Source organism: Hyperolius riggenbachi, chromosome 10 (genome assembly GCF_040937935.1).
Source record: "Hyperolius riggenbachi isolate aHypRig1 chromosome 10, aHypRig1.pri, whole genome shotgun sequence".
NCBI classification, from domain to species: Eukaryota; Metazoa; Chordata; class Amphibia; order Anura; family Hyperoliidae; genus Hyperolius; species Hyperolius riggenbachi.
Genome location: NC_090655.1, coordinates 125,675,644 through 125,700,310, shown reverse-complemented (window position 1 = coordinate 125,700,310; position 24,667 = coordinate 125,675,644). Strand labels below are relative to the sequence as shown.

At 43.7% G+C, this 24,667-nt stretch overlaps 1 protein-coding gene across 4 annotated transcripts in view; it reads right to left on the bottom strand.

Annotated features, from left to right (window-relative positions):
• Window positions 1-24,667, bottom strand: part of LOC137535995 (PH and SEC7 domain-containing protein 1-like) — a 492,113-nt gene that overhangs the window by 337,726 nt on the left and 129,720 nt on the right. For all 4 annotated transcript variants that reach the window (XR_011024492.1, XM_068257916.1, XM_068257918.1 and 1 more), the window contains exons 4-5: window positions 11,235-11,703; window positions 4,861-5,301 (exon numbers count right to left, since the gene is read on the bottom strand). Coding sequence is in view for 3 of the 4 variants with exons in the window: in XM_068257916.1 (XP_068114017.1) it covers window positions 4,861-5,301; window positions 11,235-11,703 (910 nt within the window). In the remaining variant the exon portion in view is untranslated. The remainder of the gene's footprint in view (window positions 1-4,860; window positions 5,302-11,234; window positions 11,704-24,667) is intronic.

The window sequence follows — 24,667 nt, the reverse complement described above, 5'->3', positions numbered from 1 at the left end:
AAGGCCTTTCAGCCCCGTGTCAGTTAAAAATGGCGCACAGCGCCAGGGGAATAAGAAGGGCGCCCCATAGACTTACATTATATAACGCTATTTAGCGTTATAAGTGTTAAAAAATGGCGCAGGCAGTGTGCCTTACACTTATAACGCTAAATAGCGTTATAAGTGTTTGAAAATGCAGCGGGGTCAGGGGAGGAGAGAGGCAGCGGGACACTGGAGGGCATAGGCGTCGGGGGAGGATGTGCAGAAGCATACGTTACCTTGTCCTGGGCCGCCGATCGCTCCTTCCCTCCGCTCCTTCACTTCTTCCATTCGTTTACTGTAGTCCTGCAGCCGGCCAATCACCATGTGGCTTCAGTCTCCACATGGTGATTGGCCGGCTGCAGGATTACAGCAAACTAATAGAAGGAGCGGAGGGAAGGAGCGATCGCCGGCCCAGGACAAGGATAATGTATGCATACATCCGCTGCCTATGCCCACTAGTGTCCCGCAGCCTCTCTCCCCCAGCCCCCGCTGCCTATGCCCGCTAGTGTCCCGCAGCCTCTCTCCCCAGCCCCCGCTGCCTATGCCCGCTAGTGTCCCGCAGCCTCTCTCCCCAGCCCCCGCTGCCTATGCCCGCTAGTGTCCCGCTGCATCTCTCCCACAGCCCCCGCTGCCTACACTAGCAGCCCCCTGCATGTTTATCATGGCGCACCGCTCCGCAATCAATGTAGCATAAAACGAAATTTACCATTTTATTGCATTTACATTAAAACGGTAAATAGCGTTTTATGCTACATTTATCGGCAGAGCGGTGCGCCATTTTTCTCCCTGCGCCTTTTTCAGATGGACCCTTTCAGCCCACACGTCATCCCCATTACAGTCAAAAACAGTATTGCCAGGCACAGCAGCCAGTAGAGGAGAATTGAGAAGCCAGGTGAGAGGTGTCTACCATATTAAATGTCTATAAAGGACATGGGGTAGGGGAAAAAACACAAAAAGAGCGCACTCAGAAAACTGATGATAAAAGGGAGACCAGCCGGTCGTAGACAGATCTCACCTGATGTGGTGGCTGATATGCCCTTATGGGTATTATCAGCTTGCAGGCTTTTGTCCCTCTCAGACCAGGGACCAGGTCAGAAGCAGGCTCTTTGTCCACTCAAGAGCCTGCTTCTGACCTGGTCCCTGGTCTGAGAGGGACAAAAGCCTGCAAGCTGATAATACCCATAAGGGCATATCAGCCACCACATCAGGTGAGATCTGTCTACGACCGGCTGGTCTCCCTTTTATCATCAGTTTTCTGAGTGCGCTCTTTTTGTGTTTTTTCCCCTACCCCATGTCCTTTATAGATTTCTCTGCCACTGCAAGTGGACCACACAGAGCAGCACCGACTTCCATCACCCAACACATCCTCTACATATAGAAGACTAATTTTATCCAGCTCGCTCCCCCTGTTCTCATTTCAGCACGAGGGTTATTTAAGTTTACCTATCTGTCTACCATATTAAATGGACATTCTTCCTATTTATGTGAAATGCTGTCTATTTATGTGCCTCATGATTGCTGAATTTGTCTTGTGGGCCTCATGATTTTTTGGGGGCCTCAAGATTGCTGAATGTGTCTTGTTGGAGGCCTCATGATTTGTTGGGGGCCTCATGATTGCTGAATTTGTCTTGTTGGGGGCATCATGATTGCTGAATTTGTCTCGTTGTGGGCCTCATGATTGCTGAATTTGTCTTGTTGGGGGTCACATGATTGCTAACTGTGCGAGACTATGGGAAAAGCTGAATCATCATATGAGACAATAGCATTAACCTGTTGCCGCCCGCGTCATGCCAACGGGCGTGGCCGCGGCGGCAGCCCTAGGACCACCTAACGCCAATTGGCGTAAAGTCCTGGGGCTGTGTTTTGCAGGAGATCGCGGGCAGGGTGCGCGCGCATCTCCTGCTTGGTGGGCGGAGCGGAGCTCCGGCTTCAGTCTCCAAGCGGCGGTTGCTGCTCGGGAGACTGTTAGACGGCGTAATCGCCGTCTATTTACATGTACAGCGCTGCGATCAGCAGCAGCACTGTACTGGGGACAGCCCTGTGACACGGCTGTCCCCTCCTGAGCGGCATAGGTGATCGCTGTCATAGGCTGAAGCCTATGACAGCTGATCACAGGGATTGGCTAGCGGGGGAGGGAAGGAGGGGGGTTTACACGTACTTTAGCCTCCTTGCCGGTTTTCCCGACCTGAGCTCGGGGTAGAAAAAAGAAGCTTTTAGCGGTGATCCCGAGCTCAGGTCGGGGTAGGCATCGCAGAGCTTTACCTTTAGTTGTGGAGTCCCGCACGCGATCTCGCTGCGCAGCGGGACTCCAGCCTCTCTCCCCGGCAGTGTGGGGTCTTTCCCTGGCCGCCGGGATCCCCCATGTCCCCGCTATTCTTCCGGGGACCCGGCAGCCAGTTGGAGCAGCGGAGCCGTGGTGGTGGCAGCAGAGCGGTGGTGGCAGTGTGACGTCATCGGGGGCGGGGCTAATATTGAAAACGAACTTCTCTATATTAGAGAAATATAGAGAAGTTCGTTTATATGTATATTAGCGCCATCTTGTGGGCAAAGAGAAAACTGCAGCACAGGAGCCCAGAATGGTACATTTTTTTTTATTTTGCTGCAGATCTCCCTGCCAGAATGATTTTTTTCAGGTTTTAGGGTCTGAAAGAGTGGAAAAAAAATTGCACCGCTTTTAGACCCTAAAATCTGGAAAGAATCAGAACGGCAAGGAGGTTAAAAAAAACGACATTTAAAAAAAAAAAATCAAACACAAACAAACAAACATTGGGGGGGGGGGGGGGGGGCGATCAGACCCCACCAACAGAGAGCTCTGTTGGTGGGGAGAAAAGGGGGGAAGAATCACTTGTGTGCTGTGTTGTGCCGCCCTGCAGCTTGGCCTTAAAGTTGCAGTAGCCAAGTTAATGAAAAATTGCCTCGTCTTTAGGGGGGTTTAACACTGCGGTCCTCAAGAGGTTAAACCTCCTTTTTAGGTGGTTTTAAACGGAAAATAAAAAACTGTAAGATTCTAAAAAAAGAATACATTTTTCAGGAGTAGGATGGATGAAATTGTTTATCTTCACAGTTTATTTTTAACTTGGATTTTCCATAATGTTCATGTATGAGTTAAAACGTTTGTATGTAGTTTAAATTGCTGTTGCCACTTTGCGATAAAGTGACTTTTGGGTTGCAGTTTGGGCACTCGGCCTCCAAAAGGTTCGCCACCACTGTCCTAAACTAAGGTCCCACATTGCTAAGTTCATGAAAATTTGTCTCCACCCATGGCCACACCCACATTCTGGTCCATGGCCACACCCATTGTTTGGCGCAGCGTGCTATGCGCGCCGCACAACGTAACCCTCATGTTTTTCGGCACAACTTCACCAAAATCTTCTGGTGTCTGTTGCTGCATTGATTATTTAATGGTCATAGTTGCCTATATTTGCTGCTTTGGGGTTACGGTACTAATAAATAGAATTTCTGCACACCCATGATGCGAATCCTCGTTTCACCACATCATGGCGGAAACACTGCTTTCTTATGCCTCTCTGTTACATCACTACATTGGCTCCGCCCATACAATGTCATGACCACGCCCATTGTTCGTTCGGCACCCCCCCCCCCTCAATTTTCGGCGCGGCGCCAGGTTGAACCCAGAAAAATCTGGTCACTCTACCTAAGCTGTAAATTAGCATCACACCACAAGCCATGACCGTGCTACAGATAAATGGTAAACTGGACACACTTTCCATATTTCTGTATTGTTCTGTATTAAAAAAATGCACTACAACTCAAAATGCTGATTTTTAAGCTAAACCCATATAGACAAGGGTGAATGGTTCACACCAGTAATTATTTATAAAACTTTGACCCATATCCATCTATTTCTTCCTGTAGACAAGATTGTTGTCTGTCTTGGATGTGTACTGTGTGACACATGCAAAGTGAGCTGGTTTAAATTGACAATAGTAAAGCATTTACATCAGTGTCGGCTCCCGTTTCAAATTTTTTGGAGGGCACAAAGGGGGCACGATGGCTGGCTGTTGGGGCCCATTTCGGTGATCAAAACAGATGTTTGTATGTCGAGCTTTAGAAAGGTTTTGCCTAACTCTGGTGATAACATTAATGTTAACTAGTTCAGCAATGATAGGAACCAATGTTAACATCACAAGCAGAGCTCAGAGGCTTTTGAGCAGAGCAGATTGTCCAAGTGACGGTGCTATTATTGAAGCAAAGTTACCTACAGGTGGTGTTACCTACACAAGCTTGTGCTTGTGTATTAAGCAAGCTTCGCTTGCTTATCAAGTCAAAATGTCATAAATATTTTTGCTTGTCTTGTAAAGCGCTCTTAAACCAAGTTACTTGCAATTCCCGGTTTTACTGTAGTTTTAAAAACTGTTCATATAATTCAGGAAGCAGAAGCCGCTGTTCTGTTTTGCCAGCTTCTGCTTACTAGTGAGTGGGAGCTGTGTCTGTATTGTTTAGGAAAACCCTTAAGAAACATTGACTGATTGACATGAAAATGTCACAGATTGGCCTATTCTAGTTTTCATTTTGATCTAACTGAAATGATCCTTTGTTTGTGAACCTGATTCAGTGTGAAACAGTTTATGTCTACTGAACAATAATGCTATTTAGTCTTTGGACTTTACTTTCAAAATCAGATATCTGTAAAGTGTATTGCCGAGATAATTAAACAGGTTCTCCCTTTGATCTGCAAACAGAGAAATTAACAGCTATAGTGTGGCTTTGCAAGGAGTACTTTCATGTATTTTTATACAACAGCCAAGTAGTGTAAGAAAAGCATAAAAAATAATCTGTGTGTCCAATCTGAGTTGCACAGTTAGTGCAGTGACGTACCTGTGTACAATGGCATCGGGAATGATCAGGCTGTCTTCTGACGGGGAGGGGCTGTGCAGCTTGTTCCCAGCTTCTGCTGCACGTATAGTTTCTTCCTCTTTCTCACTCCAGGCTGAGTCAGTGGCGGAACTCGTCCCAGAATCGAGCTCTAGGTGGGCCAAAGGGGCAAAGTTGTCTTCAATAAGCTGGGCATTCTTACAGATCTGCTTCTGAGTTTCTGAGGTCAGTGTGGGAAGGTCGAATGTGAAGAAGCTGTTATGGTTTTGCACAGAGGAAGAGAGGATGTCAATGGAATCCAGGCTGGAATAGGATGTACCTTTGGCTCTGTGGGATTCCATAATGTTCTCGAAATGCTTGCTGAAGGAGTCCATGCCGTCTTCTGACAGCCGATGACACAGACGGAATGTCACAGGAGAGCGCAGGGGGGTTGGAATAGCTTCCCTTAAAAAAAAAAAAAAAAAAAAGATTAACCATATTATACTTACTTAGAGTGTGTTTATGATGATTGTTCTAGGTTGTTTTATAAACTTATAACATTACATTTTAAGTCTCCTGATTAATTTTAAGGGATGCTGTACAGGTTTTCGGTCACTTTCACTTGGATTTTTGGAATGTTTGCAAGCGGATATATTACTTGTATTAAAACTTTGTTTTACAAATAAATATTTAATATCCAACCATGTTGTTCAGTTTGCAAAGTTCGGTGGATTTTTGAGTAAGAAATGAAACCCATAACCAAGTGCCAAACACCAGCTTCTGACTGGCTGCAATGTATGGAGTGATGTACATTTAACAAGCTAGAATGAGTTAATAGGGCAGTCATAAAAATCAGTTCAAGGGGAATTGGAGCACATCTGGTACAGAGGTGGAGCAGAGACACCAATCATCCTTGATGGGGACATCTGGTCCATTTTACGCCAGTACTGCTCCAGTTTTCATTGCACTCGTTTTAATAAATTCACCCACTGACCCTATATTACAAAACTGTTAAATTGGCAGAGGAAACAGTTCACCTTAGTATGGATCCAAGAACCCGTTCACTAGGGTTATCACATCCTACCCATCATGGTGCTCTGGGGGTCCACAGAAAACTGAAGACTACCATGTAGCCCCTACTAAAGGTGGCAACTAACCACTTCAACCGCTGTGCAAGTTAGGTGCCTAGAAGAAAGCAGCATACCAGTTTGTGCCCTGCCTCCATTCCCTCATCCCTCAAAATAATATTAATCCACATGGTTTCAATATTGGGGCGGGGATTGGTTATTTAAAGGGCATTAAATTCTACCCATCTGACAAAACACTCGTCAAAATGCTAATGTAAGTGGGGCTCTTCTTCCCGATGGGGTGGGAGGGGGGAGTAGAGGGTTTCTTAAGACATACCTCCACATCAACCATGCTGTTTTCATCTGTGTCCCTATCTTTTGACTGAAGAGCCACTGAACTGTACATATTTTTGCCACAAACTAGTGGACCCAAACATCAGCATATTTGAATTTCCTGTTGAGGATCCCCACTGGTCCAGACTCCAGACCACTGGCAATGGGGATCTTGTAGTAAATTAAAATAATCTCTGTCTGAGCTTATTTGAATTTTCCACAGAAGATCTCCATTGGTTTATTGACCAGGATGATTGAGAATCCATGGCAGGAACATGCTGAGGCTCCTATGCAGCAAAACGCATCCAGGAAGATCGGAATGGTGATGGCTTTTCAATCATGCCAGAAGAACACAGATGAAGACAATGAGATTCATATAGATGTATGCTGTAGTACTGACTATTGGTTTGATAGTATCAACTACCTGCTGCCCACCCCCTCCATTGCATACTTATGAAATAGCTACCTGGAGATTTGGGCACAGGAGAAAGTCTATGTATGACTTACCCTGCTACTGCACAAGTCCCGGCGGTGCTAATTACTATTCCCCCTCCAGGGCACCGTGAATGGTGGGGAATGATATAATTCAGTTTCCAGCTATTGCTGGTGGCGAATTATAGTGTTTTAAAAGTAATTTGAGCTCCGTCTTTTGACGTCACCCAAATTACTTACGGAGCATGGCTATAGCCGCAATTCCTATTATGGCCTATGGCAGCGTTCGCCTCCCCCACCTCGCATCCTATGCAGAAGAGCATATCTGGCATATCTGTTATTTGTTACCTGTTTATAAGTTATGAGAGGAGAGGCTAAGCAGAGAAGAGATTTCATAAAGCAGATTATTATCTACTGTGGTTTCAATATATTGCTTCATAAATGCATGATACACGTGTGACTCCCCTGCTTAGTCATAAAAGAATGGAACCTATATATAAAAAAGTGGCTCCTTTTATTTTACCATATTTATAAAGTGGTATTCAGATTATTTACATTGGAAATCAGTGCTTTGATTACCTATTGTAACTACCCTAAAGTGGCAATCCTCAGCTTTTTTCACTGATTGGGGTTTACGGCTTAGGATCATAAGTGACAAATTACGGTTTACTCGAGAAAGAAAAGCGTGTCATTCGGAGCCCATTGACCTGCGTTGCAGTTGCAGACTGCTACTTTTGGCAGCAAAGGTCCATGGCATCTACCACTTTCACAGTGAATACTTTCTGGTAGATCTATATTGAGGTGATCACTCAGCACTGCTTATGCAGGAACTAGCAATACTTCAGACAGTGGCAATCTATTAAAAGTGGTAATCTGAAGTCTGAAAGCCTATAAGCATCATGTAAGTCTACCCACAATACTTCTGATCTTGGCCATCTGGGCCAAATCAGAAGTAATTTCAGGTCTGTGGGTGCAGCAAGCCATCGATGGATGATGCTCTTGGAGGAACAATAGACATGCTCATTGGAAACATGCAGCATTGCTATGGTCTTCTGTTGCATCAGAGTCAAACCCCTATCCCTCCCCTCACCATAAGTAAAATATTTCCATGGCAGTCTGCTACTCAAATCTCACATGCCTGGATCCTGCTGGCACCCTCCAAAGTCTATGGTACACCAAACAGAGAAAGGCCTATCAGTGGTAGTCGGAAGCCGAGCACCTCCAGAAAAAACAAAAAGATGGGCTCCATTGCTCACATACTCAACAGTGGCAGCTGTAATTTCACCTGGGGAAGAGAGCTGCATCCCTTGAAACACATTGGCGTCAATTCACCAGAGGTTACCAACCTATTTATCTCTTGGGAGGTAATTTACCTCCTGTGATATCTCCAAATAGCAATTCTCCAGAAGTATAGGGGAAAATATCGACAGAGAGAAATGCAAGAGATAAATGTGAGATAAGTATGAGATAAATAAGTGATAGTTAGTAGTTAGTTTTTCTCCAAATCACAATTCACCAGGGAAGAAAGGGGGTGTGGCCATTCGTTATTTTTTTCCATCTCTTTATCCCCTGAAAGAAGCTGGAGATATCGTGGTTTTCACACAGCAGCTGCTGCTGTGGAAGATGGAGCCTTTTGAGCTTATTCTGTTAGGCCTGGTGCACACCAAAAACCGCTAGCAGATTTTGAAACTCTTTTTCTTATTTTTCTGTAGCGTTTCAGCTAGCATTTTGCAGTTTTGTGAAGCGTTTTTGGTGTAGTAGATTTCATGTATTGTTACAGTAAAGCTGTTACTGAACAGCTACTGTAACAAAAACCACCTGGCAAACCGCTCTGAAGTGCCGTTTTTCAGAGCGGTTTGCGTTTTTCCTATACTTAACATTGAGGCAGAAACGCCTCCGCAATCCAAAATCTGCAGCAGCCCGGGAGTATGCGTTTCTGCAAAACGCCTCCCGCTCTGGTGTGCACCAGCCCATTGAAATACATTACCCAAGCGTATCCGCAGCCGCAAGCGGATCGCAAAATGCAGTCGAACCGCTCTGGTGTGCACTAGGCCTTAGAGCTTGGTTCTATTATGAGGAGACGAAGGCGCAGGAGGAGGGTCTGTTTAAATCGCCCCTCGCATTTTTCATGAGAGAACAGTTCTTGATAATTTTACTGAGACAGAGGTGGTGAAGAAGTTCAGACTCACTCGTGATATGATTTATGATATGATATGTAAAAGGCGAGAATACTCTGGTCAGGTAGTGGTAAAACTCCGCCTCCTACCCACAATGCTTCACTTTCAAGCTTACAGAGAGGAAAAGTATCCCATGTAAATCATTAATACCGATTACCTAACTCTCTGCTTTCTCACACTTTCCTCATGCATATCTCTCCATTATCCCCTGCTATCAAACACTTTTCTCTCTGTCCTCTCACACTGGTGAATTGACTCCAGAGTGTTAAAATACCTCATGAGATAAACTACCTACCTTTTTTCTCTTAGTAAATCCTCTCTGGTGAATTGACGCCATTGTATAAAGTGTAACTAAACTCACAACTTTCTCTCTGCTCTAAAAGAATAGCTACAGCATGATAACCTTCTTGGGGGGAAAAAAAATCTTCATTACACTTTATGCCAATTCTAAAAAAACAAAAAATAAAATAAAAAACAAACCCTGAAGCTTTAAAGAGACACTGAAGCGGAAACAAATATATGATATAATGAATTGGTTGTGTACTATGAATAATTACTAGAAGATTAGCAGCAAAGAAAATATTCTCATATTTTTATTTTCAGGTATATAGTGTGTTTTCTAACATTGCATCATTCTCTAATATGTGCAGATTACACAACACTCTGCATTCAAAATGATTCTTTCAGAGCAGTCTGTGAACTAATGACCTCTCCTCTGGCAGATAAAAAGAAAACTGTTCACTAACAGTTGAGATAATAAAAGTCAGAAAACAGCCCTCTCCAAGACTTTGAAAGTCGTAGAGATTAATAGCTTTTTTGCATAGAGATAACAACTGGAGTTTCTTAACTCTCCCTGTACTGGAAACAATTACACTGATGTATCTGATCTTAATGTTTTATTTCTTAGCTGTGCTACACATACAAATCATAATATAATCATTTTTCTTTCGCTTCAGTGTCTCTTTTTTTTATTATTATTATTATTTAGTATTTATATAGCGCCGACATATTACGCAGCGCTGTACAGTGTATATATATATCTTGTCACTAACTGTCCCTCAAAGGAGCTCACAATCTAATCCCTACCATTGCCATATGTCTATATTATGTAGTGTAAGTACTGTAGTCTAGGGCCAATTTTTAGGGGGAGCCAATTAACTTATCCGTATGTTTTTTTTTATGGAATGTGGGAGGAAACCGGAGTGCCCGGAGGAAACCCACGCAGACACGGAGAGAACATACAAACTCTTTGCAGATAGTGCCCTGGCTGGGATTCGAACCAGGGACCCAGCGCTGCAAGGCGAGAGAGCTAACCACTATGCCACCGTGCTGCCTCTTTAACTTGGTTTCGCTTTACAGGAAGAACTGAAAGGGTTAAGCCTCAGTGTATAGGGAGAGCTGCCTCAGCAGAGCTCCTACAGTCTGAATGTAGCTGCTGACAAGAACGAATTAGACACTTTGACCTGGCTTAACAACCACAGAGCAAAGAGCAGTGAATTTCTTCAGCAACTATATGTGGAATTCAGATCCACTTTTAGGGAGGTAAGTGACTTTTAATTACGTTGCCTTTTAAAGAAAACTTGTAACTAAAAAAAGTTCCCCTGGGGGTACTCCCCACTGGTGGGGGAAGCCTCCGGATCCTATCGAGGCTTCCCCCGTCGTCTTGTGTCCCACGGCGGTCTCACTGTGCCCCTCCGAACAGCAGGGATGCAAATATACTGGCTCAGTATTGGCTCTCCGCTCTGAGATAGGAGGAAATAGCCGATCGCAGTCGGTCCGCTCTACTGTGCACACGCAAGTCTGCTGCGCTCCCGCTGGAGCCAGGGAAGATAAATATATCAAGTCTTGTCAGGCTTGTCCAGCCAGGATTGCGGGACACTTTGGGGGAGCCAGCGCTGGACTGCCTGCAGCTACAGGGATGGGGGAAGCCTCATTGGGACCCTGAGGTTTCCCCCTCCCGAGGTAAGTACCCCCCAGGGGACTTTTTATTGATACAGGGTCTCTTTAAATCAAAGTTATTTCATTTTTTGGGGCCTCTTTTTCCATTTGAGTAAATAGAGAGAAATGAGTTTTTGCCATAAAGTTTGGAAATATAAATGTTGGTGGATACTGCACACATGCCATGTAATGAGGAATCTGCATCTCTGCACACACTTCACTTATCGGCTCCCTGCACACTGCAAATCCGTTTTCTGAATCTGATTCGGTTTCCGATTTTCAATTCCGATTTTCCCTGAATACATTCAACAGAAAAACGGATCAAAAAACGCAGCATGCAGTAAAGATTAAAAATCTGAATCGGAATTGAAGGTAAAAACCGATTAAAAAGCGGAATCGGAAATGCATGCAGTGTGCAAGAGGCCATCAATAGTTCAGAACACCTCCTCACCTCTTCAATTCTCCTATCTTTAGTGGTTCAAAGACTTCATCTTCATCCTCATCAGCATTGTCCTGAGCCACATCACTGGGGAATCCAGGAAGCTGAGGAATGGCATTCTCCTCTCTCTGCTCTTGTTTTTCTGTGCTGGTATCTGTATTGCTCTCACTGTCTTTTTGGCTGCCAATAGCAGAGTCCAATCCTTCATTTTCAGCCAGTATATCATCTATATTGGTTTCCCGGTAACACCTCAGTGGTACAGAGTCCAGGTCTGTTTCTGAATATTTTATAGTTCTGCGTATGATGCCTGTCTCACAGACTTGTGATATCTGATCACAGGAGGGTGTTTTCTCTATCTCCACTTCCACATGGCACAGACTATGTTCACATACATCAGGCTCTGTAGGGGTGGGAGTGTTCTTCAGACTGCCAGGGCTGATGGGTGAACATGGAGATGACGAGGTCTCAGATGGTTGGACACCTGAAAAATGACATGTATTTACAACAGCAGCATGTTTTCTACCACAATTAAAAGGTTTGTGTTTTTTTTATTCAATTTTAACATTATTTAAAGATAATAAAAAGTGAACAATAAACCCAAATTGAAGTCCTGTTAGGAGTCCTGCTTTATCTGGTGGCATTGTATGCTGGACAATTACACTTCCTCTGCTCACCAGCAAGTGGCTATGTCCAAGACTATCTGGTTAAAGCTTTAAATGGAGATCGGTATGCACACCATTAGAAATTCAGCAAGAGAAGATCATACAAATAGGTGCTCAGTTAGTAAACCAGACCTGTCAAAGGTCTTACATTAGAACATATATACAAAAATAACTGGCACACCAAGCAGCTGTCTCAGCACTACCTGGGGACCATATCCTTACCCTTTGAGAAAGCTTTGCGAAACAGCGCTGTCAGGGTAACTATTTCTGCTCTGGACAATCACTGTATTTTTCTTCAACAGCAAGCTGCCTTTCCATTTAAACCTGCTGCATAGCAGATGCTGCATATCTCATTATATGGACTCTTTTTGGCAGCAGCCATTTTCTATGATAGTGATTGTGATATTCGTGATCCTTCTTCTGTGCATGCCTCCATTGTGTAATTCCATTGTGTTCACTGACTGTGTTCATTGACTGCAACCATTGTTTGGGCCACTCTATGTTGTTCCGAGCCCAGTGCATATTTTGTACATGCTACCTTGTGTACTTTTCTTAATACAATAATATTTGAGCATCACAAATGATTGGTGTGCCAGTTATTTTTGTATATATGTTCAAGACTATCTGGTTATTCATATAACTGGAACTGCCTGCCTCACCTGTTGGCATTGTGCATCTGGACTGTAGGACTTCACCAGTAGGTGGTCTTTCTACAAACTGCCTGGACAAGACTCCACCCATCTCATATCTATGCAATGTGTGTGTGTTTTCTTTGGTAGTTAGTTTGGTTTGTCCGTTTGGGGTCTGTGGTTGTTTTTTTTCTCACTTGTATACAATTGCACTTATTTTTAATTGACACTATTTGCACGATTTTGCTGACTATCTCAGTATATACCAATAAGTGTGATCAGTAGACCATTTGCCAGTTCAGCCAACCCATAGCGTAACATTAAATATATAAAATAGAATACCTGAAACGCATCAGCACAATGTCATACATTTAAATCCCATTCCTAGTTTTTTCTTTTTAGTGTTGGAATGTAAGGATGAGCAGACGAAAATTCCAAACTTGATTTCGCAGTGAATTTGGTTAATTTTTGCTTAGCAAAAATTTTGCACGATTGCAGCGGAAATTTGCCATTTTTTGCATGTGTGTATGGGGCTGATTTTCACAGATGATTACAAAGCCCCAATACTTTTTTCTTTTTAAGACCTTGTAGTTTTAGAGAAAACCCATTTTAAAATTTAGAGGGGAAGATGCACTTTACATCAGTGCAGTATCATCTTGAATTGGATTTTAGCTAATTAGAAAACCCCCGTACAATGATTACATTTGCCTATAAGTAGAGATAAGCAAGCTAGTAATGCTCTGTGCATTGAAAGTAAATATTTTTAAACACAGGAAATGCTTTAGAATGTTCTATGTACCTAAGAACTGGTACTGAAATTTTCGTAAAGGGTGTTTAATCTCACTTCAAGAAACCAAACACAGTTTTGGCCTCTCCCCTTTATTATCAGTGGCTGAAAAGATTTTGTTAGAAAGAGCTGACATAAGGAAACTAAACACACACAAAAACTTGTGGGCAACCAGTGCCACCTAGTGGCAAGTAGAAAAAAAATAACATGCTAAGTAACTGAAGAATGATTATATTTAATAAAGATGGGTTCAAAGTCACAAAGCATTTGTAAATATGTGTAATCACGACAGCAGTTATGCATAAATACTGCTGTGATCTTTACAGAAATGCTCTGTAGCTTTTGAATGTAGAAAAAAGTTGTATAATCTGCTGAAGTTGCCCCTACAGGTAATGCCACCGTCCTATTTTTCCTGCATGCAGTTTTTACATAGAGAAAACTGACTAAAAGATTTAAGACACATATTTCATAAAGCAACGTGTGATAGTTGCAATAATGATGATAGTATATATTATTAACAAAAAAAATTAACTTTTTTTTTATAAAGGACCACTAGCATGCAGAAATGTAGCATTTTAATTACATTCAAAATACATTTTTGTGGTAGAGTAAAATGTACTATATATTTTTCCCTATGTCACTGTTCCTTGCAGTAAAAGTATTATTAATCTGACAGCTCTATCAGGTTTTGGTCTAGTTCAACTCCAAAAGCTACGTTTTAAAAGTTTAATTAGCATAGTAAAATATCAGTAAACACTTAAAAACACGCTTGCCTAAATGTAACCATCCTCCCCCACGCCTAACCTTAACCGACCTCCGCCGCTAATCCCTCTGCTATCACAATAATTTTGGGGTCACCATAGATACCATTATAAATTGCAGCAATGGTGTAAAATTTAGCCACCAGTGGTGCCCAAATAAAAAATAGCCCAAATTTCACACTATAGCTGCAATTTATAATGGCGCCTACAGCAGCACCCAAGTTTATTCTGATAGCAGACACACAAATTTCTCATTTCACTTTAGTTAGGCATATCAGACCCCACAGTGATCATGAATATAGCCTGTATGGGAAAGTATGGTGTTCATAATAGGCACAGCAGTGGTATTCCATTTGGCCACCTTCAGGGCAATACTTATAAAGTTAACAAACATCTTAAAAAATGCAAATGTACTGTGTGAGAGGCAATCAAGACCTCATATATGCCAGGCTTATTGGCCTCTGAGGGGTCCTCATTTTGAATGCTGCAATAGGCTACTTTAAAGTATACCTGAGGTGACATGCGACATGATGAAATAGACATGTGTATGTAAGGTGCCGTAAACACAAATAACTATGCTATGTTCCTTTTTTTCTTTCTCTGCCTGAAAGAGTTAAATATCAGGTATGTAAGTGGCAGTTCCTGTCTGGGCCAGACTACAGTGTGACCTTCACTGATAAGAAATTACAAGTATAAAACACTTTCCTAGCAGAAAATGGCTTGTGAGTGCAGGAAAGAGATAAAAAGAGTCAATACTTCATAGATTTTAGCTCTGGCATACTTCAAAGAATGTGTCATTGAGCAAAAACAAAACAATTGCAACTTAAAAAGTAGATTTAAATATAAAATAAAACTGTGGAATATCTTAAAAGTCATTTTAGAAAGAGGAGGATAAATACAATTGTTTATTTCATTCATTTATTTTCCCTTTGGGCGTCCTTTAAACACATTAGCAAAAGGCTGATCACAGTCTCTGCCCTATGGATATTTTGGTAAGTGAAAAACTAAAAAAGGTTTTCACAAAAGAAGTCACCATAAGCTGTAATACTAATGTCACAGAAAAACAGACGTCAGCTTCACTTGTTAACAATAAACTGTGGCTCACTGCTACACTTAAATGTTTTTTATGCACTCTTTTGTGTGAACTTGCAAAAAGATACTTTGCCTGTATGCTGAATGGTTAACCTACTTTTCTGTTGGTAGGGGATTTACATTGAATAATTGTCCCAGTCTGATACAAATCTCTATTTGTGTGGGGCGATCCACTCACCACAACTGGACAGCATGCACACAAACTCACAAAAATGATTCAGATCACTTCACATAGGATGAAACATAAAATCTTTAATCCCCTATGATGATGGCTAGTATTTTGGCTAGTAGTGCTAGCTACAGCCTGAAAATAAAATCATCTAAGTCTCAGACTACATGCTACCACCCCCCCCCCCCAAAGAAAAAACACACACACATTATGTACATACAAGGCGACGTCATATATAAGTCGACTCCAATATTTGACCCTCTTAAGCTGGAATTTTTTTATTGACTCAAGTCTAATCAGCAAAGTTAAGAGCTCCACTTGGGGACCAGGAGGGGTTAATGACTGCACTGCAGCCCTTACCCCCCCCCCCCCCCCAGTCTTTAAATACAGCTATTATCCATCCCCCCCTCCTTAATAAGCACTGCAGAGTGTCACTAAAGTGTCAATTACCAGGTAAGTGACATGTTTTACCAATGGGTAGACTGGTGCAAATTGGAATGTCACTAATAGTAAATACATTAAAAGCTTTCGGACCGCGTTGGTAGAAATCTACATCCTACAGGTGGCTGCGTGGTTCTGACAGGATGTAGATTTCTCCTTCCCTTCCCTGTGCTCCCGCAGCTCTGCACCCGCAGCAGTTCACTCACCCTGCCATCTATAAGATGGCAGAGCTCTGTGAGCAAGTCAGGAGCCACTTTCATTGGCTCCTGCACCGCATGATCATGTGAGCCAATCACATTGATAGACAGTGTCAGAAGCCAATGAAAGTGGCTCCTGACCGGCTGACAACGCTCTGCCGACATAGAGATGGCAGAGAGAGGGGCCTGCGCTGCGGTGATGAGAGAGCATCGCCCCCAGGCGAGTATGTGCGGCAAATCTTCAGGAGGCGCAGTTTTCTGGTACCAGCGGTCTCTGGTCCTTAAGGAGCCAGACACTGCTGGTATTCAGAAGGTTAATCAGTGTGCTCAGTTTTTAAGCCATTGGTTGGTAAAAGTGTCAGTGTCCCACAGGCAATGGCTACTATACAAGCTATACAAAGTAGTGCTTTTACAAGCATATAGTGATGGTGGGAGGATGATTATAAAGCATGCTGGCTGCTACAGCTCGCTCTGCAAAGGTTACGAGTTAGAAAATTAAGTTCGACTTGAGGACGCATGCGCGGCAACAACAAGATGGCCGCATAGACCCGGAGCTCCGGTCCCACGCAGCTCACTTACCGCCGCCCACAGCTTCCTCTCCGCCTCAATAGCGCGGCACAGACCCGGGATCCCCCTCCGAACACACAGGCAGCCGGATGGCAGCGAAAACGGGCTCCAAAACGGCCCCGCAGACAGGCGCCATGGAACGCTACCTCCGCACCCCAGACAGCCAAGATGGCGCCGGCCACGCTGAACAGCCTGACGCAGCTCTCTCACAGCAGGCCTCACAGGCCCCACAGTTCCCATCCTCGGCTCCCCTGACGGCTGATCTTCTGGAGGCCACTCTAGAGAGACACTACCGCTCCCTCCATGACTCCCTCCAACAGGTAATCCTCACAGCAGTAAATGACCTAAAAAGGGACATGAATAGCCTAGGGGAGCGAACCAGTACAGTAGAGGGGAAAATGGACGCACTTACTATAAAACACAAGGACTTAGAAGAAGATCAGAAACTGATGCAGTCTGACATTAAATTCTTAAGAAACGCACAAGAAGACCAGGAAAATCGTGATAGGAGACAAAACCTGAGAATTAAAGGTATATCTATGTCTGTTAATCCGGACCAGCTAAGCCACTATCTGACTGATCTCTTTAAAACATTAGCACCTGACATTCCAACTGAACTCTGGAGAATGGACCGAGCTCACCGCTCACTAGGAGAGAGACAGACTGCTTCACAAAGGCCTAAAGATGTAATAATCCGCATGCATTACTATGAAGCAAAAGAGGCCCTTCTAAAAGCAGCCCGCAAAGCGTCCCCGCTGTCATTTAAAGGGGATGACCTCTCCATCTTTACAGACTTATCTCTCATCACCCTGGCAAAACGCAGGGCTTTCAAGCCTATCACCCAACTCCTAAGAGATGCGAGAATCGACTACAGGTGGGGCTTCCCTTTCCGCTTAATGGTAAACAGGAATGGATCCTTTTTCACGCTCTCGGACATTGATGATGCCCCCATGTTCTTGAAGCAGATGGGAATCCGCCCACCCCCAAGTAACACTACCACTGAATACTTACGCTCTCTCTCTGATAATTCTCCACCCAGAAAGGTGCGCCATATTTCTCACTCAACAAATGCACCCACCCGAAGCCTTACCTACCCTGACCCACTGGAAAGAATGGATTCCCAATCATCTTGAAAATCCCATTGATGCATATACGCTACTCGTCAATTGTGAGTAAAGGCCACAGGCCAGAATAGAGGATCCCGGACTAACCTTTCATTCTCCACGCTATTTAACATTACGGGCACCCAGTCTTGAGTCATGTGCCGACCTAATTGTTTCGCCCTCATGCTCCTCAGGAGAGTCGACCCTGAGGCCATCTGGTCCCGGGAGGAACCAGGAACTCTCACTCGACTCTTGATAGTGCAACTACTTTTAGTTGCTGCAATATGTAGCCACGTTACATACAGTGGCTTATGCTACCTACTTGCACTCCTCCCATATTACGCAAATGTTTATCTGATCTTATGTTCCTTCCTTCTGTTTTATTCTACTGTTTCACGCCAAATGATTAATGTTTGTTTAGATAGTTACAGATTTCACATAGACAATGGTTAAGATACTTACTTTAAATTGCAAGGGCTTAAATCTACCTCAAAAAAGAAACTCTTTGTTGCGGGACCTGCGGAGACTGGCGAGTGATATCGCATTTTTGCAAGAGACACATATATCCTCACAGGACTCCGTGCGTCTCTACAATAAAGCTTACCCGGAAGTGTATCTAGCATCGGGACCCAAAAAAAAGGCGGGGGTAGCAATTGTATATAAAAAAGGCCTCCCGCTACAAATAACCAAAATCATCAAAGATCCAAAAGGTCACTATTTGATCTTGCTGGGCACACTATCGGGTAGACCTATAACATTGGCCAATGTATATGCACCAAATTCCAACCAAATTCCCTTCCTGACAAGCTTTCTCGTTAAACTTTTTAAAGTGACTAATGGGACCCTTATCTTAGGGGGGGATTTTAACCTAGCTTTCTCCTCTGTTAATGACAGATCAATATCCCTAGACGCACCATCATACCCCTCACATGACCGTCTTTTCCAGGAAATTCAGGGCCCTGATCCGTAAATATAGCCTCCTAGATTTATGGAGAATTGCGAACCCCACAGACAGGGATTATACCTTTTTCTCACCCCCCCATGCAACACACTCCCGCATAGATTATTTCTTTGCCAAAATGCCTACTCTGCCATCCTTGATCACAGCAGACATTTCCCCCACTGCTTGGTCAGATCACCATGCTGTCCTAATTGAACTTGATTGGCTACACACGCCTCACAAACCTATGCAGTGGAGACTTAACGAATCTCCACTAAGGGACAAAACATTTCACACCAAAATGTCAGAAGAAATCCAGTCCTTCTTTACCACCAATATCCCTTCTGTCTCTTCACTGGGGATGGCCTGGGAAGCACACAAAGCCTTTGTTAGGGGTCACTTTATTGCTGAGGGCTCCAAACGCAAACAGATCTCCTCACGGAAATTGACCGAGCTCACGAAGGCCCTCAAAGAAGCATATATCCTATATAAACAATCTCCATCTCAAGACCTCTTCTCTAATATCCAAAAATTAAAGCTTGATATTAGGTCCCTTCAGACCACACAGCTAGAGAAAAGCTTGAAATGGACCAGGCAGCTGTTTTTTGAACGGGGAAATAAACCCCACACTATACTTGCTCGTAAACTTAATCCCAGGGGATCTTCTCAGGGAGTCCACGCCATGAAAGATACTGAAGGCACCACTCACTATAACCCATCTAAAATAGCACAACTCTTCACCTCATATTACGAACAGCTGTATAATTTACCTGACCCCTCAACGGACCCCACATACACAGACAGAGTTTCCTCTTTTTTAGAAAATCTGAAACTCCCTAAATTGACAGATGAAGAACGCACAACATTAAACGCTCCAATTTCTAGCAAAGAAATTCTAGAAACACTCAAATCTCTTCCTTCCTCTAAGTCACCAGGCCCGGACGGCCTTCCCTATTCTTATTATAAGAACTTCCAAATGGTCTTGGTTCCTTATCTGACATCTCTAGCAAATAAAATCATGACAGGTGAATTTCCCCCCTCCACTTTCCTAAACTCCCTATTAACAGTAATTCCCAAGGAAGGAAAGGACCCACAGCTTCCACAGAGCTATAGGCCTATTTCACTTCTAAACTCAGACCTTAAAATTATCACCAAAACACTAGCCTGTCGACTAAACGCCATACTACCAAGGTTAATAAATAATGACCAAGTGGGATTCATCTTAAATAGACAAGCAGGGGACAACACCCGACGAGCCATAGATCTTATCTCCATTATGACCCGCTCAGGTAGGCCTTCTCTGCTTCTTAGCCTAGATGCAGAGAAGGCATTTGACCGTCTCTCATGGCCGTTTCTCTTCCATGTCCTCCAATATCAAGGATTTGATGGACCCTTCCTGAATATTATTCATTTTCTATACTCCTCTCCTTCAGCTAACATAAAACTCCCCATGGCCCCACATACTCCCTTCCAGATTCGTAATGGCACAAGACAGGGCTGCCCCCTCTCCCCTCTGCTTTTTGCCCTCAGCATCGAACCTCTAGCCAGCGCCATACGACTAAATACGAACATTTCAGGTGTCCAGATAGATAAACATGAATTCAAGATCTCTCTATTCGCGGACGATATCCTGCTCACCATCACAAACCCCCTTATTTCTTTGCCAAATCTACATGACACCATTTCCGCCTATGAATCACTCTCAAGCTTCCGCTTAAATCAGGATAAAACAGAGGCATTACCCATTAAAATCACACCCGATCTACTAAACATACTAAAACAAAATTATCAGTACAAATGGCAAACCCAATCCCTAAAATATCTAGGCATACATCTCACGCCCACATACTCTACCCTATATAAACACAACTACCCCTCTCTCATCCAACAAATACTTAAAGACCTTCACAAGTGGACCGCCTATAAGATCTCCTGGATAGGAAGGATCTATACTTTAAAAATGAACATACTCCCTAGACTTTTATACCTTTTTGAAACCCTGCCAGTCTTGGTCCCATCCTCTCAGTTGTCAATATTACAAGCAGCCTTTGCTAAGTTTGTCTGGAATCATAAACGACCAAGAATACGAGCCTCAACCCTTTTATCTCCTAGAGAGCAAGGGGGCTTGGGACTACCCCACCTTAGATTCTATTACCAAGCTGCACACCTCCGTCAACTGCGTGAATGGACCAACCTTAAAGTTTATACCAAATGGGGCCTTATTGAGGCACTCACTTTACTCCCAATATCCCTGGCGGCCCTGATTTGGCCCAACCAACCACCCAAAATATCCCTATCTCAACTACTCCCCACTATAAAATTCACAGTACAAGTCTGGAGATCTACAGCTACATCAGCTAACCTGAGAACTTCTCCCTCCCCACTAACACCTATACTGGGCAACCCTGCCTTCCCCCCTGGATTGTCTAGAGACTTCATGTCCAGATGGTATAATCTCAACTTCTTTAACCTGCTTAACTGGAAAGACCCTCTCACTGGCCTTCTACATACTAGGGCCTCCCTAAAAGATAAACTACCATTCTCATCCCAAAACATACTAGAGTACACCCAAACAAAGCATTTTCTCCTCTCCCTACTGCGACACTCTCCCTCCGCCTCTATCCCCCCCCTAACACCATTTGAACATATATGTGACTCTAAGGGTTACCAAAAAGGTCTGATTTCCCAGATTTATACTCTGTTACACACCAAATCAGGGCTAGCCACTCCTGCCCACACATATATGTCCAAATGGGAATCCGCTCTATCTCAAACTATACAATTGGAGGACTGGGAGGAGATATGGGAAAACGCCAAGCACTCTTCTATGTGCATACAGATAAGAGAAAATATTTACAAAATTATGTTCCGGTGGTACCTTACACCAACTAAGCTATCAAAAATTTACCCAGAAGCCTCTCAGTTCTGCTGGAGAGGTTGCAATGAAAAGGGTAGCCTGGAACATATCTTTTGGTTTTGCCCAAAGATCTCCCCACTATGGTCTAAAGTGCAACACCTCATCCAATCAAAAACTGGGATATTAATCCCTCTTGACCCCATATATATGGTCCTTGGTAAACCCCCCCCAGACACCCCCAAACACACAGTACGCTTAATCACCCACATTTTAACAGCCACTCGTCTATCAATTGCCTCATCCTGGAAAAACATTGCTCCCCCGACTTTGGCAGAGGTCAAACATAAAATTGAATGGACCAAAGAGATGGAAAAAATGACAGCATCACTAAGAGACAATGAATCAATCTTCCATAAAGTCTGGAGCCCCTGGTCCCTATCCTCTCCTGACCTACGGCCCCCCTGAATTATACTCATTATTCCGGTTCATAGAATCTCCCCACAAAACATGAACCGGCCAGGAATTTCCTATCACTAAAGAGTCAAATACTCAAATATGTATCTTTAAGCCCTTGCATACATAAATACAACCTACATCCGCAGTCCCAATGGAAGGCCACTAGTATTCCTCTCCCACTTCCCACTCATAGGCCTTCCCCACAGTAGCCATTAATCTTTGGTGTGACCCCACATATTGTTATTGTTATTCCCCCAGTTTCAGTGTTGTCTAGACTAACAGAGTCAGTGTATATTTTTTACCTATGTCAGCTATTTTGTTTTATATAATTTCCGTTACCTTTCTGAATTGGATGTACAAGATGACTAAGAATATATTTTATTATTAGCAATGAGTGGAAATAGTCTCTTCATAGCCCCAAAACGTCAGATTTCTATCCAAGCTGGACCAAAGCCTGAGAGATGAGCTGACCTTGGACATTCCTACAGTACATGAACCTGTCCTGACAGGCGCTGTTAACCCCTGACATGATTAATATGTACGCTCAACACTGAGTATTTTCTTTGTATTTTCTTTGATTTTCCTTTCTTTCTGTTATGCAAATTTTCTTAATAAATATTAGTAAAACAAAAAAAGAAAATTAAGTTCGACTTGAGTAGAAGTCAACCAATATACTTTTATTTAGTAAGTGAGATCTAAATTTCTAGACTTGGGCTAGGTCCACACTTATCCCCTGCAGAAGGGATCTGTTTAAAACGGATCCGTTTTTGTAAACAATTTTTTTCTCTCCGTTTTGAGAGAAATGGCTTTTTTTCAAAGGAAACTGCCAGTCCGTGGAAACATCCCCAGCCGTAGGTGGGGGGCCCGCCATGCTGAAGGGGAGAGCAGGCAGGAAGGGGGCAGCGGTGGGGGGGGTCGTCTCCCCCTCCCTCACCTGGGTCCCCCCTTTCCCACTCTCCCTCCAGCTAGTTTCAATAATTTAAAAATTATTTAAAATCAATATACTGTAGCAGGCGGTGAGCAGGGAACTTACTTCCTTGCACTCCCACCGCTCGCCGCATCTCTTCCTGTAATGCCGTCCAATGAATATCAGAGGACAGCATTACAGGAAGTAAGTTCATCACTCGCCACCTGCTACATGATATTGATTTCAAATGATTTTTAAATGTGAAACTAGCTGGAAGGGTAGCGGGGACGGGGGACCCAGGTGAGGGGGGGGGGGATGACGACCCCCCCTTCCCCACTGCCACCCCCGTCCTGCCTGCTATACACCCCTCCAGCACGGCGGCCCCCTCTATCCCACAAGCTGTGACACAGAAACGGATCCGTTTCTGTGTCCAAAACTGCCTGTGTAGAGGGGGATCCGTTTTCCCATTGCTTTTCACTACCCCTCCGTGCATCAGTGGTCCGGTCCGTGAAAATGCAGCAAATCCGGACCGTCTTCAGGTTTTGAAAACAGGTCCCCCCAAATGCAGATGGATCCATTTTTTTCTTGGGTAAAGACGGCTGCTATTTTTAACATTGCTATCCGCGGCTCCGGTTTTGATCCGGGCTGTAAAACAGAGCCACGGATACATTTCTAGACCTAGTATGAACTAGGCCTAAGTCAAGTATAAATTATAGGAATTGAATATGCATAAATGGTGCTCAGGGCCAGGTGGCCCATGGTGCCGAGTGAGGCTGGTTCCTCAGCCGGTAATGGGGCAGCATCCTGACCGCCCCCTCCCTCTCCGAGGCATCCTGCCTGCTCCCTCCCCGCAGCCGCCGCTCTGTTACCTTCTGAGCTGGCGGCGGCTGCTTCCTCTATACAGGATCTTCTCAAAAAAGTAGCATATTGTGATAAAGTTCATTATTTTCTGTAATGCACTGATAAACATTAAACTTTCATATATTTTAGATTCAAATATACACAACTGAAGTAGTTCAAGCCTTTTATTGTTTTAATATTGATGATTTTGGCATACAGCTCATGAAAACCCAAAATTCCTATCTCAAAAAATTAGCATATTTCATCAGACCAATAAAAGAAAAGTGTTTTTAAAACAAAAAAAGTCAACTTTCAAATAATTAATTATGTTCAGTTATGCACTCAATACTTGGTCGGGAATCCTTTTGCAGAAATGACTGCTTCAATGTGGCGTGGCATGGAGGCAATCAGCCTGTGGCACTGCTCAGGTGTTATGGAGGCCCAGGATGCTTCGATAGCGGCCTTAAGCTCATCCAGAGTTTTGGGTCTTGCGTCTCTCAACTTTCTCTTCACAATATCCCACAGATTCTCTATGGGGTTCAGGTCAGGGGAGTTGGCAGGCCAATTGAGCACAGTAATACCATGTTCAGTAAACCATTTACCAGTGGTTTTGGCACTGTGAGCAGGTGCCAGGTTGTGCTGAAAAATGAAATCTTCATCTCCATAAAGCTTTTCAGCAGATGGAAGCATGAAGTGCTCCAAAATCTCCTGATAGCTAGCTGCATTGACCCTGCCCTTGATAAAACACAGTGGACCAACACCAGCAGCTGACATGGCACCCCAGACCATCACTAACTGTGGGTACTTGACACTGGACTTCAGGCATTTTGGCATTTCCCTCTCCCCAGTCTTCCTCCAGACTCTGGCACCTTGATTTCCAAATGACATGTAAAAGTTGCTTTCATCCGAAAAAAGTACTTTGGACCACTGAGCAACAGTCCAGTGCTGCTTCTCTGTAGCCCAGGTCAGGCGCTTCTGCCGCTGTTTCTGGTTCAAAAGTGGGTTCATGCTTCCATCTGCTGAAAAGCTTTATGGAG